The following is a 22540-nucleotide window of genomic DNA, read 5'->3' as shown; positions in this document are numbered from 1 at the left end:
GTGAGCTTGATGGAACAGAAGTAAAGAATCTTGTGGCTGGCAAAAGAATCAAGATATTTAAAAGAAGACATGATGGTGATCCTTTTGATTCACAAGAAATTCAGGATGAGAAGCCTGACAGTGGAAGTATGGATATGATTGAAGAGGAAGAGGATGATCTTCCTGGAACTGCAGAAGATGAAGACGACATCCAGTTATATGTAGACCTTGATGATGATTTGGCACATACCAGAGGATGTGCAGGTTTAGAGGGGGTGGATGTCGTGCCATGGCACGTCTATGATGTGGAACCGTGCATGTGAGGCCGTAAAATACACATCCAGATGCATGAGGTTATGTGCCATGACGAGTCATTATATGATGACATGTACATATGTTCAAATTGTATATAAGGTTCAATAAGACAAGCTGAGGCTGAGTCAAATCTAGGAGTTTTTGCATATGAGTGTGGAGGGTGATGGTTTTGCTAAATGGTATCGATTGGGTCAAATCAGTGAATCTTATGGAATGCAAGCATGAGGGTATCTCAATGCACAAAGGGATGTATTTATGAAGATATGGGAAAATACTTGAATAAATAATTTGGGAGTCTATAAATCACATGGCCAATATGATGATTTATACACTATGGAGGCATCAAAAAGTAATGGAGATTCAATGGACATTGCAGTGTCGAGAAACTTATTGAATGTTGGGGAATTAAAAATAGGTGCATTGAGGACTTTAACCTTAATGCTAAGGTTATGCTTTGTAACCTTAGTGCTAAGGTTAACAAAGCACATTTGGGGATTTTCTAGAAAACGCGTAGCTTTTTTTTAAATGGCATGTATAGCTGGCAGAAGGTGGTGGGGGGGGCGCCGAGTTCGCCGCGGGAAAGAGAGAAAACGACCGGAGGCTCACGGCGAAAACCAGAGTGATATAGAATTTTCTGCAGCGTTGGAGAACAGTGTCAAAAAGACCAGACTTTTTTATTTCAAATATATATAGTTTGTATGCGCTTTGTAGGTATTAGATTTAGAGAGTTAATCTTGTACTACATAATGACATAATTATGTGAAAATCCATTTTCATAAGCCAATACTGAAGCGGAAGCAGCGCCGCGTTTCTTCCTCATATAATCTACATGGAAGCGACTTTGGAGACAAGCTTAAGTTTAAGAAAAACAATGTCTAAATCCACGTGTTCAGATAAGTTTATTTTTCTTTACCTTATTGGACTTGAGAAAAGGGTAAAACCATAAATCCTTAAAGGATTCGAAGTTGGGAAAGCTTGGTGAACAAGCTAATGGTTGTTTAATTAGAACTTGAAGTTTTGTGGAAAAAGGTATCCTCTTAGCACATTCAAATCACGGGATTGTGGTCTATCTTCTGCTTGATTGAATTCTGGAAACCATGAGCATGTTATGCCATCTTTTGTTTGTGAGATGTTAGAACAATAAGGCAGGTTTTCAGGTGAAAAAGAGCACCATGATATAATGGTTTTGATGACACTGGATGTAATGGATGAAACTGGCCACATGTATATTGGAAAAATTGGAAGGCTTTGTTATATACACATGTGGATGGTTCAAAGGATTTCATGCAATTCTGAGCAATCATCTGGGTGAATTCAAGGATGTATTGAGGCAAATTGACACATGTATTTGTCATTGGAAGTAGTGATGTTCAATACTCCTTGGGAAATTTTGTGCGTGAAATTCCCTGTTGGATTTGACATTCACTCTCACAGCTAGAAGTTTCGTACTTTCCTGGCTGTACCGCACACTTCACGACAGCGTTTTGATGTTTTCTCCCATCTCTCTCTTGGAGCTTCAGCGTTTTTGTCATTCGTCTACATCTTTTCGCTACCCTATGACAATTTCTTCCCGGCACAAGCATCTACATCAGCCACCCATGCAGACACCGATGCAAAAAGACATCAATTCATATTCGTGTCCCAGAGGATGCCCCGACCCAAAGCACCGAGGATCTCCACCACATCAAAAATGAGATTCTCTGATGACATCACATTCCCTTACCATAGCCACATCTACCATCAGGAGGCTTACAGACTCATGTTTCAGTTTTCAATTGTACGTCCTTTTTTAGTTTTTCCCTGGCACCATATATACATGGTATCATTGGACTATTCATGGTCTCATAGGCCCTTGGGGTCTTTTGTAGACGTTAATAGGCACTATATATACATGGTATCATTGGACTATTCATGGTCTCATAGGCCCTTCGGGTCTTTTGTAGACTGCCAGATATGGACCTAGGGCGGCCACACCAGAGGATAGGATATGCCAGCTCTCTCACACAGAGCCCGAGACAGAGGACCATTACATATGCCGATGCCCTGTATACTATGAGATTCGGGGGAGGTTCCATTGCCTCTTCCGAGCTGGGTTCGGACCACTTTCCAGGATCATGGACTTCCCGGATCAAAGATGCCTAGGACTTTTTCTAGAGCTCCGTAGACACAGGGAGTCCTTAGTGAGATCCAAATCAGCTGTACTTGCTCGGGGACCAGCACAAAGAGCTCTCACTGACTTCTTCCATACCAGCACTCCGAGGGCCGATCCACCCATCATACCCAGACCACAGGCTAGTGTAGGAGCTCGACCGAGAGGTGTGACACTCGACAGAGCCACTAAGTTATAGATCCGGGCCATCATCACAGGCATAGTTGTCACGGTACGAAAATACGATACGGTACGGTACGATACCGTACGGGAATATTCGGTACGATATGAAATTTTGGGATACGGTACGATAAAATACGGTTTTTATTTTTTACACTTACAAGCTATGGAGCTTCAAGCTTGAATGTGAGGGAAGGTTGGGAGGGGAGGACTCTACAATGCTTGAGAAACCAGTACATGGATATGTGTCTCTCCCGGTTGGATCTCCCGATTGTCTCCAAAAAAGAACCTGGATGGGTAATGCAATACCAAAGGTCTCCCAGTGTAGCGTTTATTACTAAGGGACCATCCTTGCACAAATACGAGGAGTGCATCTAGGGTGATAAGTTTAGGGACTCCTCTCTAGATCAAAATGGCCATGTCCAAATGTTCTCCCTTGTGCATAACTTGAGAATCTAATTGTCTAGCCTATCTATACCAGGGATCCCCAAGTGATGTAGCAAGATTCTCTCATCCTACCAATCAAGTGTACACTACCAGTCTACCTCGCCAGATTTTTTAGGTCTCTCCACAACCCCATATGGAATACTGAGTGGACACGAAAGTTGCGAAGTATTGCGAGTATTTGGGATCTTCGTACAGCAGGGTTTCTATTTTTTTTTAGCATTTGGAAATTTTTTTTCAAGGAAAAAAAATTTTTTGGGGGGAAAAAAAAAAAAAAAAAACTAACTCGTACCGTACGATATCGTACGAATTCGTACGGTATCGTACCGTACGACTCGTACGTACGAACAGGTTCGTACGCGTACGAGAAACAACTATGATCACAGGACCTTCCCGCGCTAGCTCAGTTTTACCACCTTGAGCACCATGTCACAGTGGCCCATGAGGGATGTATTAGGGTGATATAAGAGCTTTCTGCTCATTTACCTAGATCAAATTTTAAAGTTCTAGATTTTTTGTTATCTTTCTTTATTACTATTTTGTACCCAGGATGATGTACCTCATGGATATGATGTAACCTTTTGGTCTCATAGGTCATTTTGGCCTTTTGAAGACGTTAATACAACTTTCTTTCTTTCTTTCTTTCTCTCTCCCCCTCGAGTATTTTATTACCCAAGGAGAAAATATCATGTATAAGCTTTGAGAGCCTTACTCTCCCCACGGGAGATGCTGGATTATCCATCTACAAATGCCATAACACAACCCAACACGAGGCAACCATAAAATTCAGCTGGTACACAGCCTGTAGAAATGTCGAGCCAACAATATAATTCATATACCTCCGTGTGGTTACTAATTCTCCAAAATCCACCGGTCTTCATGAAATAGAGCTGGTACAAAAGGTACAACTCTCCATTCAGCCGGTACAGCTATAACATGGGATGGTACACCAAGTACAAAATCTCAAAACACCAAGTACAACCCTCCATTCAGCCGGTACAACAAGTAAATGGGCTGGTACAGCAAATACAGATCTCCATTAAGCCGGTATAACCCTACATTTAGCCAATACAACAAGTACATGGACTGACACAATAGATACAGCCCTCTAATCAGCTGGTACGACGTTAATGCAACTGGTATAGTACATAAACCAGCCGGTACAGCTCAGTACAACCATCAGAGGCTATAGAAATAGAGAAACCTTCTGTTGAGGGAAGTGCAAGAACTATCCATAAAGTGTTGTAGACAAGAATGCAAACAACCATCATAGTAGAGGCTAATCTGCAACAAGAGAGCCTTTCTAAATGAAGAGAGAGCTCCAATTTCTAGATTTGGGCCTCGCATGAGCTAAAATGGCAAGAGAAGGCTATAATGATAAGTGGAGAGCCACACAATAACTGAAGTGACAAGTGTAAGGCCACTTGTCTCACTTTGATCCACTTTCTAACAATTGTGAGGCCACTTGTCTCACTTTGATCCACTTTCTAACAAGTGTGAGGCCACTTGCCACGTCCCAATCTAAGAGATGGATCCTCCCATAACCTTTACCTTTAAAAATATCCCAGCTGGTAGACCATTTGTCACAGATACTTTGGCAACTCTTGGTATTTGTTCAATTCCAAACATAATAACATGAACAAAATTTTCATCGGAGTCGGGTCAAAAATAGCAACTCTCCTAAATTTTAGGAGTGTGATCCTTTGTATTCCAGGATAATCCCCCATTCCCAAAGCTTGTACTTTCCAAATATTTAGACGTCGTGGAGTCCACCAGACCCCTTTTCTTATTGGGAAATGTCCAGGTTGGTGACACCATCACTTTCATTTGCATGCATGCGTGAGTGTGAGCATGTGCGCGTGTGCAAGCGTACGTAGCATGCAAGCTGAAACCATGCATTGAGTAGCAGAACAAGAAGAAAACAGAAGCATACCTGATCTTTGCGAATTTTGTTAAGCTTTTGAAAGGCTGAATCTTCTTGAGCTTTTCGTTGCTGCTCTGCACGCTGACCCTCCACCTTACTAAAGAACTCGTCCATGGCATTATCAAAGGTTTCCAATTTCAGCAAGTCTCTATTGATACATTGATTCAGAATCAATGGTGAAAACTCTTCATAAAACTGCACGTAAAGTTTCAACAAGAGCATTAAGAAAGTGCCCAACGTCTAAAATAATGCACAAACATAAGAATCTTTTCATACTAGTCCATGGTTTACATACCATCCTGAGTGTGCCATAACATACCTTGGACTGCTGCTCTTTCTCGGATGACAAAGCTGACCGCTTCCCACCATCCATTTTCTGCAGTAAAATATATCCTTCCGGAAGCCGGTCACCAAAAATGATGTCCTCTAGCCAATTCTCAAACTCCATCACAGCCAAATGAAGTTGCTCAATAGTCTCTCTCGTGATGTTTGGTATGAGCTGCCCCTTCTCATTCTTAGAGAAAACCTTCAAATTCTTTGTCAGCCCCGCACCTAGAACTATATGCTCAGTGAGAGCAGGACCGTAGCCCAAGCTTTCTGCAATAATATTCTTCAAAGTTCCTTTCTCTTTGTCAAGTGCAGAGTCACTTTTCTTCCCAGATTTTTTCCCCTTCGTTGCCTCACCTTCTAAATTGGTCTCCAAGGCAGTGTTGTGCTTTTCACCTACCTCTTCATGTGTGTTGGTATCACAAGAGCTTGCTAGGGTCAACACCATTTCAAGCTTCTCTACTGATGTCCTTTCCCATGGCCGACAGCAATCAACAGGGTATTGATGGCGAGCCATCATGGTTAACCCTTTCTCTACATCCCTGATAAGTTCATGACAGAACATCCACAAAGTGTACATAAGAAAAAAGAGAGAAGAGGCTTAGAAATCCCTTGCAAAAATCCTCACTGCTTGCATGTAATTGTACAAAAGAGAAAAAAAGACAAAATAATAGAAGCAAAAAGGATGCCACAATCTCTTCCATAGATTCTCAATCACAATCACTAAGAAGGCCCTAGTTAATGATGACATGCCTAGACTGCCCCTGCTGAACTGACTCAATGGAAGATACTGGGTGCACATCTGACACACACAAACCAGGGCCACTTCATACTGATTTTCTACCACTTCAATTTGTCCCAGCTAAAACCCAGAAAAAGACAACTCGGCATCAATTCAGCTTGCTACCCTCTTATTTGCTAAAATTTCAATCCTCAATTTCTTATTTACAATGATACCATGTGTACACAGTGCCATGGAAACTTTAAAAAAACATAAAAAATAATCACAAAAACATGACTACAAGCCTCATGCTAGCAGACGTGGCTATGGTGAGGGCATGTCATGTCGTCGTAAACACTCATGGATCTGTCTCTGTGGCAGAGATCAAGCAGAAAGAGTGGTAGGCAAGGCTGGTCTGGGAAGTCAATGATCCTAGAAAGTGAGCCAAATCCCTCATGGAACAGACAGTGAACCCTCCCATGGAACAAACAGTGAAATCTCCGCGAATCTCATAGTATACTCGGCAGCGACATATGTAATGCTCCTCTGTCTCAACCTCTATGTGGCATAATTGGTAGATCCTCTCTTCCCTGGTCTCCCTATGAGTTCCCTGGCTTTGAAGACGCACTTAGCATTCCCTGTCTCTACTATAAGGCGGTGGGATGAAACCCATATCTGGCAAATCGTAATCCGCATGGCATAGGACATTTGAATACTCAGGTAGCCTAGCTGCTAGGTGATTCAACCAGGCAACCTAGCCTAGCTGCTAGGTGATTCAACCAGGCAACCTAGGGTAACGGCATCTTGTGGACGGTAAAGATGAGATTAGGAAGTGATCTCTGAGGAAGTGCATCTTCGGTGGGAGCTCCAAAGGTGTGATCCATGTGCAGTGGCTGTAGAGGTTAAGAAAACTTAACTGGATAACCCAGTTGGTGTCCTCATGAGAGAGCTAGAGAAATGAGCTGGAGAAATGGGAATCCAAACTATGCTAAAGGGGTAGGAGGTGGTCCATGTGGAGCCCACATCCTGAGAACCAAGTGGAAACTCGGGCATATCATACTCCAGGGTGGTCCTCAAGGGCCTAGAAGCAATACCGCGCTCAACTAAGCTCAAGGCTGCATATCCTCATGCCACTCTGGCATGTGCATGGTGAAGCATGGGCCACTGAAAGTGACACCAAGGTATGACATAGGATGAGACAATCTCCACAGGATCCCCTCTATATATGAAGCTCAATCTGTGTGACAATCAGGCCCAAAAGGGGCAGCAAACAGGCCCAAAAGGAGCGGCAAATAAGGCCCAAAAAGGCCCTCAATAAGGGCCAAAGAAGGCCCTCATTAAAGGCCTTAACAAAGGCCCCTTTTACCAGGTCGGCCAGGCTGGCCAACAGGGCCAGCCGACCTGGTATTGTGAGGAGCCAGTGCTATATAAAGCGCATTGTCTCTCCTCAGTCCCTATCACTATCATCATCGAGCATCCAGCCTCACATATCATCGGCACTCTGCCCCTACTTCACCAGTTCAGTGCGGCCTGCTCCTTTGTCATCCAGCATTCAGCAGCAGCGCTCTGCATCCACACCATCCAGCACTCTGTCATGGCCCTGTTCCCGGCATGCGCTGTGCACAGCACCCTGTACCTCCATCGACAGCAGTCTTGCGTTTTGCAGGCCCTGCTCAGCATCCAATCAGCAGCAGCCCTGCATTCGCAGCCTCACGGAGTGCCACCGCAGTCCCCGACGCGAACCTTCGTCATCGACCGTGCTCTTGCTCCAACTTCGTCCTTGCTTCATCGCCGGTCTACTTCCTCAAGGTCACTTCATCAGTGCCTCACACAGAGGCCCTCTTGTACTGGATTACATTCACCATTATACATATATTCATTCATCCATTTCATGCTGTGTTGATTTGCTCTGATCTCTCGCACATCAGCTTCTTTCGTCCTTTTGCCCTCACAATCTGGATGTGTAGGGGCGGGAGGTATTGAAGACCATTACCTTGGTTTTACCAAGGTTAACAGTAAGGACCCGGTGATCGCAAAAATCATGCAAGATATCCAAGAAAGCACTATACAGAGATGGCCATGTCATCATTGCTGGCAAGGTGATCGCATAGAGGTGCGCGGCCTATGAGACACGGATACAACTTGCAGTCTGGAACAGCAATGGAGCACTATGGTCAGACCCAGGCCAGACGGATGATGTGATCAAGAACAGGGACATTATTTTCTTTACAGAGACACACCAGAGCCCTCAGAGAGGTCTACCACGTGTAACACGATTCCAATGGGAAACAGCTTTCAGAGGAAGCACAGGGAGTGTAGGCAGAGCTAGAGGATCAGGACGAGTGGCCATTCTATTCAGGACAAAGCTTCAGTCGAGGATCAGCATTATCAGCAGAGACCCAGGGTGAGATTTCAGCTGACAGAGGCCAGGACTATGTACATTGCTGTGTTACTTTCCACCAGACACCTCACATTATGCCACGAATACAGAGGAGATAGAGGAGGAGATAGAGGATGGAGAGGAGATAGAGGAGGTGGAGGAGAGGGAGGAGACCGGAGGAGCTACATCACCATACAGTGCGCTCTCAGATAAGATTACACAGTACCTCGGACTGGGAGAGGTCTTCCTAGTGGAAGACTTCAATGCCACGGCGAGGAGCACACAGTGCACTGCATATGATTTCGAGGGAGATCCCATACAGCTACCTACTCTAGAGGATGAGGACTCTGGATCACGAAGGGTGTCTGCAGATACTAAGCCAGTCAAATATTATGGACGGGAGCTTCTGGAGCTAGGATCACGCCACCATCTCCTCATCTATAACGGGATGGAGAGATGGCCATAGTCAAGAGGACTTACATGCTTTCCACATGGAGGTGGAAGTAGCACAGTGGATTACATTCTAGGCTCCCGGGAGACAGCTCAGCTCATACATGATTTCTCAGTACCCCGATACCCACCGGAGCTGATCACACATACTTTTTTTTCACCATGATAGCCACCCCGCCTCAACACCCACCTTCACCCACCACACCATTGTCCACTTCACTCATGACTGTGATCACATATATCAGGATACCCTTTACCATGGTCTACTTGACATGGATCCCATGGCACCTCTAGAGATACTCACATCACAGTTGACTGACCTACTCCACTCCTCTACCATTGCCAGCTTCCCTCATACCACCCATACCCCCTCTAAAGCTAAAGTAGGGATGATGCCCAGAATGGTTGGTACGACGACGAGTGTCATGAGACTCGTGCTCGTCTCAAACGACAGAAAGAACTAGGGGAGATCTCTGAGCATGAAGCTCAAAGATTAAACCGAGCTCTACCTCGTCGAAAGAGGAGGAAACACGAATCCAAACAATACTCGGAGTTGTACCAACTATTCTTGACCATTAACTCGAAAGAGGCCTGGAGGCGGCTTCGTGAGCCATGACCACCCACAGCCATCATTGATCCGACCACCTGGCATGATTATACAAAGTCCCTCTACCATGTACCAGATCAGCCCCCGTTACCCTCTCCACCCGATCCTCGACCCACCACCTCTACTTTTTTCACTTCGAGTATGGTGGAGAAAGCTCTTAAGAGGCTACATCATGGGAGATCTGCAGATCATACAAGGATACGAGGTGAGCACTTCTCTTATGCCTCTACCACCATAGCTCCTTTCCTTGCACATCAACAAGGCACTTGTAGAGAGCTTCCCACACACATGGATCATGAATATCATTAGCCCCATTCACAAATCACATGACACGATGGACCCTGGGAACTACAGGACTCTCATGGTTGGCCATATTATGGCCAAGATATATGGATCAGTACTTGAGATAGCGCTCAGCTCTCTAGCCGATAGCAACGCGAGAGCTGTGTGGCATGTATACATCCATGTACCGCGGTCGATGTATAAACCCATACCCAAAGATGCTCATAAAGTGGTCTTTGTAATACAGCATCTTCGGTGGTAGTGGGCTCTCTGGTGCTGTCCATGTCTCCTATATGTAGTGCTGCCATATGTCCTGTCTCATCACTCTGTTCCTCTCATTGAGAGAGAGGTAACCCCGTGGAGCAGACCGATCATACTGAAAAGGTGGCAACCGCTCAATGTCTATCCCATGATGTGATAACCATTGTAGCATCTGTGCATACCAAGATCCAGTGTGTCCAGCCTCGGCCAGCTGTCTGGATGCCTCAAAAGCTCGGCGGGATAATCTCTCCGTGGGCATCTCCCTCATCCTCTATATAAAGGAGATCGTCTGGAACAATGCCTCCACTGCCATAGGTGGTGCAGCAAACTCAGCTCGAACAATGTCGTGCGGGACGTATGGTTTGCTGCGTATCATCCTCGAGAGCATCAAGATCTGTGGTCTCTCCAGCTGTACCCATGTGGAGGCTACAAGCCCTGGTGCCCAAACCGATGCTGCATACATCAAGGCTGGTGTCACTAATGTATCAAAGAGCCACCCCTTCGTGCGGGGTTCTTGAAAGTGTGCCTAATGACACTTACGCTCAAGGCCAGCAAGAGCTGCATACCCCCGAGTCACTCTGTCTCGGACTGGACCCGCCCTCCTGCTAATGTGAGAGTAGTGTGGCTCCTGAGTGCGGGTGAAGTGTGGAAGATCATAGCCTTGGTTTTCCCAAGGTTCACTGTGAGCCCCTGCTGTGCGCAGAAGTCATCAAGAGCCACAAGGTGTCTTTGAAGCCCAACCTGCGTGTCGGATACCAAGACGATGTCATCAGCATAAAGCATAACATGGACAGTAATACCTGATAGTTCAACCCCAGAGCCTCCTCCCTGTGTGATGTAATCGACCACCTCATCAATATAGAGCCCAAAGAGCGTGGGGGAGAGCGGGCACCCCTGCTTCACACCAATGGTGCTAGCAACTGTGTCGGACAAGCCTCCTGGGCATCGGACTCTCCCAAAGACCTGCTCATATAGCCTGTATATGCCCCACACCATGTCTGAAGGTATGCCTAGTGTCTGTAGTCGCCGAAAGAGGCGCTCTCTGGGCACAGTATCAAATGCCTTGCGGAAATCCACAAAGCAACAATAGAGCCGTTGCCTCCGTGCCTTGGCCTGATCAATCAGGCACCTCAATGTAAAAATGTGGTCGATGGTCGAGAAGGCTCGACGGAAGCCTGCCTGGCCTGCTGCTCTCAATCCCCCAACCTCTGCATGAGTGCTCAGCTCTGCCTCCAAAACTGCCCCGTATAGTTTGGCCAATATATGGCCAATCATGATGGTCCTGTAGTTCCCGGGGTCTAGTACATCTCCCGCTTTATGGATCGGCACAATAGTGTGCATCGTCCACTCAGTCGAAAACCCCTCTGACAGAGCTCTGTTGAAGAGATGAGCAAGAAATGGTGCCAATGTATCAATAACATAGATGAGATGCTCTCCCTATAATCCTGTATGATCTGTCGCCCGTCCATGTTGGAGTCGGCATATGGCCCTCCTAACCATAGGTGGGGTGAAGAAGGTGGAGACTGTGGAGCATGGCTCTGTGGGCTGTGGTATAGGGTGTTGTGCAGGCACATCATAAAGTCTCTCTGCATATGTCTGCCAAGTCTGAGGATCGGCAATAGGTGTGGGAGGACGGGGCTCTCTGAGTCTCCTCCAAGCAGCAACAGCATCTCTGCTCATGAGCATGTGATTTGTGTCCCAGTACTGAGCCTCGTCATAAGCTCGCCGCTTACGGCGGGTGACAGTATGCATCCTCCTGCCTACTTGCCTCTCTGGGTGATCTCCCCGCGAGCCCTCTGCACTCGGAGACTGCGGTAAAGGTTTCTGCACTCATCATCATACCATCGGTTCTGGGGCATGCTCCCAGATGTAGGTGGCCGTCCTGTCTGTATGTGGTATGGGAAACTCCTCGCGGCTGCGGAGTGCAGTACATGTCAGAGCTGGGAGGTGAGCATGGCCATGATCATGAACATGATAGTCGTACACCTCGGCTAGGTCCTGACTGAAGTGAAAAATAGTGCGTGGTGGCTGTATGATGGGTGGGTGGGTCTCCAATAAGCACCTGAAAGTGAGGGATAGGTATGTATGATCCGCCCCAATGGGGCATATGGTGGTACGTTGAAGTGAGACACCATATCTGCTGCCTCCCGGGATCCCATCACATAATCCACTGTACTACTGCCGCCTCCCACTGGAAAGCAAATCAACCCACCTGAATCTGGCCACCACTAAGTCATCCCGTTATAAATAACGAGATGGTGTCGGGCCCCAAGCTCCAGCAATTGTTGCCCATATCCAGTGCTGTCAGCTCCTCCATCAGCGGAGATCCGAGTGGTCCCTGTATCCTCTGTAGCTAGTGGCTCTAGTCTCAAGGGATCCTCAAAGTCATAGATCTCGCACTGTCTGCTCTGAGTCCGTGCATTGAAGTCCCCCATCAAGAAGACTTCTCCCAGTGTCGAATAGTGTAAGATCTCCTCAGATAAGACAGAGTATGGAGATTCACTAGCCTCTCCTCCACCCGGCAGTGGCAAACCGCGACCCCTTCGGAGGAAAGTAGCAAAGGGCGATATAAATCCATCTGGTCTCTGAGAGGCGTAAGCTAATCCACATGTATCTCGCCTCCGAGTCTCGTGCTACGACTCGAACATGCTCATGTAACCCGGTCTCGTGCTACGACTCGAACATGCTCATGTAACCCTTGCCTGAAAAGCACTGCAATACCTCCTGAACCTCGGGAGGTGGCCTGTCTCATCCCCTGTCGGTGAGCTGACTCCCACTGATAACCCTCAACCCGTGGTAAGCCCCTCTCCGGAGAGAGAAAGAAAGAAAGAAAGAAAGAAAGTTATATTAACGTCCACGGGAGGCCGAATCCGACCTATGGGACAGATCAGGTACATCCATTTACATTCCACTCTGGGTATCGATGCCAAAGAGGCATAAAACTGAAAAAAAAAAATCAAAATGAACTCTTAAGACTCTTAAGAGTTTAAATTACAATGGGTTCTATTGCATCTAGTTCGAAATTGAGGTTCAAAATAAAAATAGCTATATTTCATCCATGGATGGATTTGCTCTTGAGGGGGGTGGGGTACGGAATTCTTTAATGATTGCTTGTCCTCCTCTGTATATTGCCCATTTGCCATTCTTTCTTGCTTCTTTAACTTTATTCAGCTCTGCCGATCTGTTCTTGAGTTGCAGCGGGTTGAGTTCATCAGCTATCCATACCTTTGTCCCTTGGAGAGACCTTGTTTGCTTCATCACTGCTATTTTCTCATTGTTGTCCATATAGGAGACTTTTGCCTGTGTACCCTTTACTATAATAGAGATAGGGTCTCCTAAGTCCACGAAGGGGACTACTTTGCTCAGTTGTGCTGTAAGTACATCTGTATCTAATATGTAGTCTTCTCGAAGCTCTTGAGCTATGTCTGCCCTATCCCAGCCTTGAGAAAGGAAGAAAGAAAGAAAGAAAGAAAGTTATATTAACGTCTACAAAAGGCCAAAATGACCTATGAGACCAAAAGGATTACATCATGTCCATGGAATACATCATCATGGGTACTAAAATGAAAGAAAATGCTAAAGCTGAGATGCTAGGGCTGAGCCGTGTACAAAGAGCTAAGGTTCGCATATCATCCTAAGATATCCCACATGGGGCGCCGCAACATGGCACTCAAAGTTGAGGAAGTCCTGTGATGGTGTAAGATGATGGCCGTGATCCTCCTATGGTGGCGCGGGCAGGGGGGCGGGGGCCTCTGGGTCGAGGTCATCAACCTTTGCATAGCTCGATGGGTCTATCCAATGTCACTCCTCTGGTTCGGGCTCCTACATTAGCCTGGGGTCCAAGTAGGGTGGGTGGGTCTGCTCTTGGAGCTCGGATCTGGAAGAAATCAATGAGAGCTCAGATATCTCATCAATGTACAGCCTGAATAGAGTGGGAGACAAGGGGCAGGCCTGCTTCACCTCGATAGTCCTATGTATGACCTCTGAATCCTCCCCCCACCCCCCCCCACCCCAAGGGCCCGTACTCTGCCAGTGACGGACTCATAGAGTGTGAGAATCCCCCAAACCATCTCTGCTGGTACCCCCGTATCCTGCAGTCTCTTCATCAGTCTGGCTCGTGGGACGGTATCAAAAGCCTTGCAAAAATCTATAAATCAGAAGTATATCTGATGCCACTGGGCTCTCCCCTCCTCAATGATGGCCCGTAGTGTGAAGATGTGTCCAATGTGGAGTGACCTCTCCTGAAACCTGCCTGCCCTGGTGCCTCGCATGAGAGAAGTGCTCAACGACTAGCCCATCATGATCCTGCTCTCCCATTCTGCATCATGTCAATGGCATCTCTCACCATGCTCCTATGGAAGAAGGAAGAGTGGAGGGGACAGGTTTCTGGTGGGTCAGAGAGGGAGGAGGGGGGAGGGGGGGGGGGGAGGGGCATGGTAAAGGAAGGTGGCGTAGGTATGCCATATGTGAGGTGAGGTGATCTGAGTCGGTGGGCGGTGGTCCTAGAAGATCCTCCAAGCCTCCTTACAATCCTGCCCCAAGAATAGCCGGTATAGTTCCTGCTCAAGCTTGGCTAGATGAGCTCGTTTCTTCCTCCATATGAGACGTCAGAAGACCTCTTGTGCCTCAGTGAGAGGTGGACCCTAGAGTTGCCTCACGATGCAAGCAGGCTCGGGTCTCACGGCACTCCTCGTCATATCTATTCTATGGGATAGTTCCACACGGTGATCTTGGGGTGGCTCTAGTTTGTGGGAAAGTGGCTACAGTGGATGTGTGGAGAGTGGTTGCAAGCTGTGTGGTGAGCTCATTGAGTGGGGTGCGGGGATCAAGGTCGAAGAGGGTGCGGTAAACGTGGTCTGAGTAGATGGGAGAGGTCTCTCTGCTGAAGTGGTATCTCGGGTGGCGGAAGTGGTATCTCGGGTGGCGGTGGTGTGGTAGAACAGGGGACCAGGTGGTGTACCAGCATGTGAGGGAGAAGGCTAGATATGCATAGTTGGCTGCGACTCCGATAGGGCAAGGCGAGATGGTGAAGTCCGGGATGAGTACTATCAAGGAGAGAGCCCATCAAGTAGTCCACTGTACTGGCACCATGTGCGAAGGGGTGGCATGTGAAATAGCTGGAGCCGGGCCATCGGGCTAAGCCACTGTAGATGGCTAGTCCATGAGCTCCGCCAAGGGCCAAGAAGTGCTCCCCATAAGGTGTGGGTCGCTGTGTCCTGTGATGTCCAGGTCCCTGTGTTCTATGATGTACACTCAAGGTCCGTGCCCTCAATGTTGATCTCTTGGTACATGGGATCCTCTATCTCGAAGAACGATATCTGTGTGCTCCCTGTGCGGGCATTGAAGTCTCCAGCAAGGAGGATGTCTCTCCCAGGTTGGAGAACTCCAAAATGTCATCATAGAGTGGTAGTTATGGGGACTCTCCACGGGTGGCATATCTGGATGTAGCTGGTGCGAAGTAGCGTACTGCTAGGTAGATATCTCGGGGCCTCTCCATCCTGATCCTGATCCACATGAACTGCGCTCCCTCATCTTGTCTGACCACCTGTATCATATGATGTAGCTCCTCTCTGTATAGTATGGCCCTTCCCCTCAGCCTCAGGTGCCCCCTACCGTGCGTGGCTGTGGGCGGTATGCTGACTCCCATTTATATCCTCTCACCTCCCCTGGCACTCTCGTGTCTCTGCGTAGTACTATATCGTGCCCTTTGAGTGTCTCCTCAAACAGGCCTGCATCTGTCCGTAGAGCCCCATTGCTATTCCAAACCGCAATTTCCAACTTGGACTCGTATGTCTCGCACCATCTTTGGGTGAGCCGCTCAGTGATAATCACCATCCTGTTTCTGTACGCTGCCCATTTCCATGCCTTCCACGCCTCCAGTATGCGCAGCATGCATTCCCTCCTATGTGCCACTTGGGTTGCTGAGAGGTCATCCTCTAGGTAAGTCTTTTCCCCCTTCAAGGCTTGCCTTTTGGTGAGGAAGGTTTGCTTTGCTTCCAAGTCCCCAAACTTGAGAATGAGGGCGCGCTCTCTTGTGATGTCCTTTGCTTCAACAAAGGGGGTGTCAGGGATTCCCATCTTCGTGCATAATGATACGACATCTTCCTTTGGTGAGGCCCCTTCCTTCCATCCCACAACTCGCACATGTAAGGCTCAAGTCTTCCTCCTCTTCTCCTCCTCCAGTGTTTCATTAATGATGTTCAGGGTTGAGGGTGGGTTCTGTTGTTTCTTGACGACCTCGATCCAATTGCCCGCATCCTCCACCTGCTTCTTTGTTCTTTTGATCACTTCGGCCCATGTGGTTGCCTCATTGGCAATTTTCTCCTCCTCTTAAAGGGTCCTTAAGATCCCGAAGCGTGTTCAGCTCATCATTGAGGGGTGGTTGCGCTATTTCCCCTTCTTCCATAGCCACAGAGGCTCTTTTGATAGCCTCAATCTCATTCTCATGTTGGGTCACTATAGCATCCAACGCCTCAAATCTCCTTTTCTTGGCCTACGATTTTCTCCTCATAAGCGGTCAATTGGGCTTCTTAAATTCCAGCCTGCTCTCTTGTGCAGCTATCTTTTCTTGCAAGGCATTTATTTTCTTGTTAAAATCTTGTGAGATCTTATTCAGACCTATGTCTCCTTGTTTCTTTAGCTCCTGTGACAAAGTGCCAAACAGTGAAAGAAGACAGACCTTCACAAATAAAGGATGCAGAGGAACTGAATGAAAATATATTCACCAAAAGGTGGTTACAAAGCTGGAGTAGCACGAGGCACACCGTAGGTGCAGCCAAGATCCCAAAAAAAGGTAATAATGAGTTATTACAAATGAGGCCAGAGGCCATTCTTATTGTCACCATTTGGTCCATCTCCATTTCTGGAGCCACTTCTATGGGATTATCACTCCATAGAGGCCAGATTTGTACCATGTTGCCTGGCCAGTGTCCCATGTGAAAGGGCCAGTCTTTTGGTGTCACATGGATGGGAGCCAGATTCATGCCACCCGTGTGTGACCAGTACTGCATCACATGGACGGGAACCAGTTTTGTGCCACCCGTGTGTGACCTGCTTCGTGCTGTATGGACGGGAGCCTATTGGTGCCACCTGTGTATGGCCAGGATGCGTCTTACCTAAGGGATTGTCACTCCATAGGAAGACTAGGACATATATTCATATTTCTGTCACGCCAGTTTTGTGCCCGACAAGAACTTTTTGTACAAGTTTCATGAAAGGGAGATTTCGTTCATTACGTGTGCACACGCATTTATGACTGCATGCATAAACTTGTTTTCGCATGATTTGTTTGCGTGCGTTTGCTTGTTTTGCCGTGCCAGTACATTGGACGGAGACGCCCCTAGTGTACCGTGGGAGTGCTGCTTGCTGACACATTGGTGTGGCGTGTGAACAGGTGGTAAGTATTGTCATTTTGTCCCTTTTAAAATGTAAAATCCATAAGCTACGGTTAACTTTCATGTTTATAAGCTAATGTGTTCACACACATTTTAAAAGAGGGCCTGGACATTTTCTTTGGATAGTGCCCATAAGTATTAAATATGTATTAAGGCTTTATAACCTTTAAACAAAAGGTTTTGCAAGGAACTTTAGAATTTTTCCCCACGTGGGTGGTGGCTGACCTCTCTCTCTCCATCGCCTGCTCTACCTGATTGTAGCTGGCTTGCTATACCCGCCTCTAGCTCCAGCCCGCCTGCTGCCCGTGTGTTGTACTTGCACCCAAGCTGTACCCGCCTGCTGCAAAACAGCACCCACTTGGTTGCTATAGCCTCTATACCCGACTGCTGTACTGAATAGCACCTGTACCCGAGTGTTGCACCTGAATTGTACCTGCTATACCAGACTGTACTAGATTGTACTTGTTGTACCAACATGTACCATATCTGTACCTACTGTACCAGGCTGTACTTGTTGTACCAACCTGTACCAAATTGTACCATGCTATACCAGATTGCACCCTATTTTACCAAATTGTACCCTATTGTACCTGAATTGTACCAAGCCTGTACTTGCTGTACCAAGACCTGTACTTACATACCAGACCTGTCCTTGCAGTACCAGGCCTGAACTTCTTGTACCAAGACCTGTACTTATTGTACTAAGTGGACCTAACTGCATCATGATAGGAATGCATCTCCATTGACTCCTGCTACAAGCTATACTAGGTGCCTTGTATTTCTTATTTATGTAAAACTAAAATTTGCTAAATTAAGTTCAAAGATTTCTTTAAGTTTTGTGCAAAGCAGGAACAAAGCATGTTTATGATGCTAACCATGCTCAGGAAGCTTTCCTAGTTTGGTTAGTTTTTCCCTGAGTGGTAGTGCTAACCGCGCTCTCATAATTTCTGAGAGCCAGTGAAAGTTAGAAACACTAGGGAATCCGAGAGAAAAGCTTATCTAGGAGAACCAAGCAATGTTCCCTCTGCGGTGTACCCCTATGCATGTGCTAGTACGAGCGTGTCTGTTGGTGCACGGCCCCGGAAGACCAGTGAAAGGCAGGTGTGCACCCAGTGAAGGTGGGAGTGTGCCTGTGACTTGGGACTTCTTCGACTGTCCAGACTTCATCAACAAGCACCCAATTGTTTGAGTTGTATTCACTCCATGTGAGGAGAAATCTGGCCTGTTGCCCCGTGACACTTGTACATATAAATACTCCAAGAAATACAAATGTATTGAGGGGGGGAGGGAGGCCCTTTCCGGCCCCAGTATTGGTGTCAAGTGTTATTGGTCATTTTTCAGTTTTAATGTTGCTAATAATGTCCATTGTTGATATTAGTTAAGTGATCAAAAAATGTGTATTTTGTCTTCCGATTTGTAGGCCTCCCTGTAGGGAGCGGTCACACTTATATAGCAACTAAGGAGCCCAGTTGGCCAGCATAAAACAGGCCGACTCGAGTATAATGTGAAACATGCCAGAAAAAGATGCCAAAAATATGAAAAAAATCCCCAAAAAAATATGGAAAAATTTCCCATGCTAGGGGAGGTCCTCCAGAGGTGCAAGAATAGCGGGAAAGTGCCGTCAGAGCCTCCGCAAGCTCCTCTGCAGCAGTAAAGGGATTCAACAGTAAAGTCCGGAAAAAGAAAGAAAGAAAGTTATATTAACGTCTACAAAAGACCCCAAGGGCCTATGAGACCAAAAGTAATACAATGGCCTCTCTCGTATGTCACCAAACCCACTCACGCGTGTCCAGCATCGTGAGGATAGGAGGACACCCATGATAAGAGAGCGGAAGAAATCTCTCGCAATGGCTCTCACATGGGGGGGATCTACAACAATGGATCCATCCTCGCCTCGCAACTTGCGGATACCATCCCTCCATCTGTGTGGGCTTGCTATCTCAAAGAAATCCCCAGTGACCCTATCTCCCGCTTGGGTCCAAAGGGAGGCTCTGGCATGGTATCTGTACTCAACCCTCCACTCCTCGATAGAACTAAGCTCTGAACTAAGCTCTGTGCGGGTTGCAGCCAACTGGGTCTTGATCCACGGGCTATCAAGCCTAGAGCCGCTGCAGGGAAGCTAGGCTCCGATTGATGCTCCTCTCCTACTCTCGGAAGCCAACCAATCTACTACATGCTGCCTCCTGTAATAAGCTATTGATCTTTCCAAGGCCTGCATCCAAGGCGCCTACGGCTGATCCTGAGTGAAAATCCAACCTCTCCCAGATCCCCTCTATCCTGCTGCATATCTCGGAGTCCTGAATGAGGCTATAAGGGATCCGGGTGCTCAAATGTATGTCCTACCTCTCTAGGGGCCCTCTAGGGATAGAAAAACAGGTGCATGATCAAAGAAAGTAGTGCTTGCCAGAACACCAATCATGCCACCACATCCACAAGCCCACTCATCTACATAGAACCGGTCTAATCTGGACAGGTTAGGGCCTGTACTCCTATCGGATCTTGAGAAGCATGGAACCCCGAGACTACGTCCAAACTCCGGTAAATGCCAAGGGTCTTGTCCCCTCAAAGCCAAAATCGACTCCTCCCAAGCCGAGTACTCTGTGCCTGAAACTATAGCCATGCCACCTCCAAGTCTATCCTCTGTCGACTCTAACATGTTGAAATCCCCACCCATACACCAAAAATCTACCTGTGAAAGGGACTGCTGAATTATACTCTAGAAAGTCGCTCTGCCTGCAGCGGCATTCGGCGCATATATGTTCAGAAAGCCCACTCTGTCCTCTCCAATCCTGATGGTCACCTACTGAGCTCTCCCAGTGACAATGGTGCCCAAGTCAACCACTGTAGGTAATAACTGCTCACTTAAGGAAATGCATACTCCACCCTGTGTCCCGGAGGGGCCAAAAGTATGGGACCAAAACATGTGACTCCTCCCCTAAAGGATCTTCCCGCAGCAGCAATGGGTACACCCCTCAAAAAGATGATGCTCTTGGAGGAGGAGAATGTCAATGGGCCCACCGACTACTTCTTTGTGAAGCTCCTCTCTAAGGACTCTGTGCCTCTAAAAGCATTGCGGTTCTCCCAAACCCTAAATGTTCCATGAGACAATCTGCATAACTAAGATCTCTGGGAGGCGGGAACTGTCAGAACTACCCCCCCCACTCCAAGACGCTTGGGCATGGGTTTGGACGGAGAGTAACCACTACCTGTCTCAGGAGGACGGGTGGCACGAAGGAAGGAGAAGTCGGAGGGGGAGAGTGTAAGCAAGCAATCAATGAGCACTTGCATGTTTTGTTCACAGGGACACTTTCTTACATGCAAGTGCTCATTGATTGATGCTTAAGCCAATGGGTGTGTAGCCTAGCGATGTGGGTTTGGGACCACGAAGGGGGAGGTCCCAACTTCAAATCTCCACAAGCTCCTCGGCGGCATCTGGGCCATTTGTGGCCATAATTGTACCACCATCGGGTGGGAGAACAAGCCACCTTTCAGTGGGCACTCAAGTTGTTACTACACAAAGATTTTAAAAAAATGATGCTTAATGATGGTATAGGTGACTGAGAATGTGATTACTCAAGAAGGAAGTGGGAGGCTCGCTTCTAGAAGACCCATCTGCCGAACTTTTCTAGATTTGATTGATTTATGGAACTGTTATCTGTGTGGCTTGATATTAATGGAGAGTCCCTGCATGCTTAGCATGCTTTATGCAATGTGAGAAATACAAGGGGGACATAAAGTGTAATTGCATAGTCTGCTCTACAACACCATCCTGTGGTTTTGAGAAATTCTCTTTTAAAGCTTCAATGTTTGATTGAATAATTTGTTCTTTGGCCATGGTCTTTTACCCTAGAGATTTAAAACACGAATAGACTTAACATTCCAGCTACAAAGCAAATCTAAACCAAGAACACTGCGACTCATATGGGACCTTGTTGGCAGCACAATACACCTGATTGGTTAGGATTTCCCCCTTGTTTGTTTTGAAATCTCCATTTTGTATATTTTTCCATGCTTAATAGAAGTCTCTTTTCCCAAAAAAAATATTGACACTTCAAACATACTAGACGTTGTGGTAAAATTCTCTAAAACCTGTGTGTCCGCAGCAACGTCAGGACGTTATAAGCACCATCTGTAAGCAAAAGGTTTCCTTGTGCATAAAGCTCCAAAATAATATGGTAGGCTCCTTCACCCATGCCGAACTGGAAATCGACAACCTGATTTACCGAAATTTTAAAAAAAAAACAATCAATCCCATACAAGTGCATGAATCTTGATGCCACACCAAAACAATCGCAATTATAACTCTCTCTCATCAAGCATCCCCAACTCGTGGCAAGTATACTCATGTTTTCATCTATGCAAAAATCTATATAAACCTGACCCATGGTTGGCCCTTTTTGATGTCATACATCAACATGCTAAGCACAGTAACAAAATTACTACCTAGCAGATGCAAAGATCCTATAATAGGTTAACATGTTGTATTGGTGATTTATATCCTTTCAATAATATGATACTTTAGGTCTTCATTTCTTCTCTCAGGTGCCACTATACATGCATATGCTTGTCCAAATATATAATGGGCAGACTTAGTGGAAGCTATCTTGTGTCTAATATTTTTAATCTACCTACGTCCGTCATCCTCTTCGTTTCCTGTGCACAACAATAGGAAACAGACAGCAACGGTCAACCATCTCTTGCTGGACACAGAATGGGCTCAGCTCCCGTCTCTTCCACCATGCCCATTCTGGCCAGAAACGGCTGGCTGCTGGCTGTTCCCTACCTCTTGATAGACCACTCATACCAGCATATACACTTCGGTCACTCTACCAGGACAGCTAACAAAAGCCTTCCTCTTCTTGGGTACACAATGCACTACTTCACAGTTCCTACTCTCAATCCACATGTATTGAATCAAATAGCAAAAAGGAGACAGAAATACAGTCACTTTACAAAAATCAACCACATCACACATATGACAAAGAAAATCACCCGATCCATTCCGAATTGCCGCACTTCTTCAAGCCTTCTTGTTCGTATGTGCTTCCGCAGCTTTAATGTAAAACCTGAGGGGGTTACGCTTTTGTCCCTGATTGCAAATGATAATATGCTTTTAATAATATGCAA

The 22540-nt window shown here is 46.7% G+C and overlaps 1 protein-coding gene across 2 annotated transcripts in view; it reads right to left on the bottom strand.

Moving 5' to 3' along the window:
- Window positions 1-22540, bottom strand: part of EMB1441 (zinc knuckle (CCHC-type) family protein) — a 183863-nt gene that overhangs the window by 121470 nt on the left and 39853 nt on the right. Inside the window, exons 3-6 of one of the 2 annotated variants that reach the window (XM_086773538.1) lie at window positions 22406-22502; window positions 21503-21627; window positions 5311-5860; window positions 5001-5186 (exon numbers count right to left, since the gene is read on the bottom strand). In XM_086773538.1, the coding sequence (XP_086629664.1) occupies window positions 5001-5186; window positions 5311-5860; window positions 21503-21627; window positions 22406-22502 (958 nt within the window). The remainder of the gene's footprint in view (window positions 1-5000; window positions 5187-5310; window positions 5861-21502; window positions 21628-22405; window positions 22503-22540) is intronic. The other variant, XM_086773545.1, reaches the window with a different exon arrangement.

The sequence above is a fragment of the Cibotium barometz genome, chromosome 3 (assembly GCF_041138505.1).
Source record: "Cibotium barometz isolate CiBa-2024 chromosome 3, ASM4113850v1, whole genome shotgun sequence".
NCBI classification, from domain to species: Eukaryota; Viridiplantae; Streptophyta; class Polypodiopsida; order Cyatheales; family Cibotiaceae; genus Cibotium; species Cibotium barometz.
This window is presented reverse-complemented; position numbering and strand designations above follow the sequence as displayed.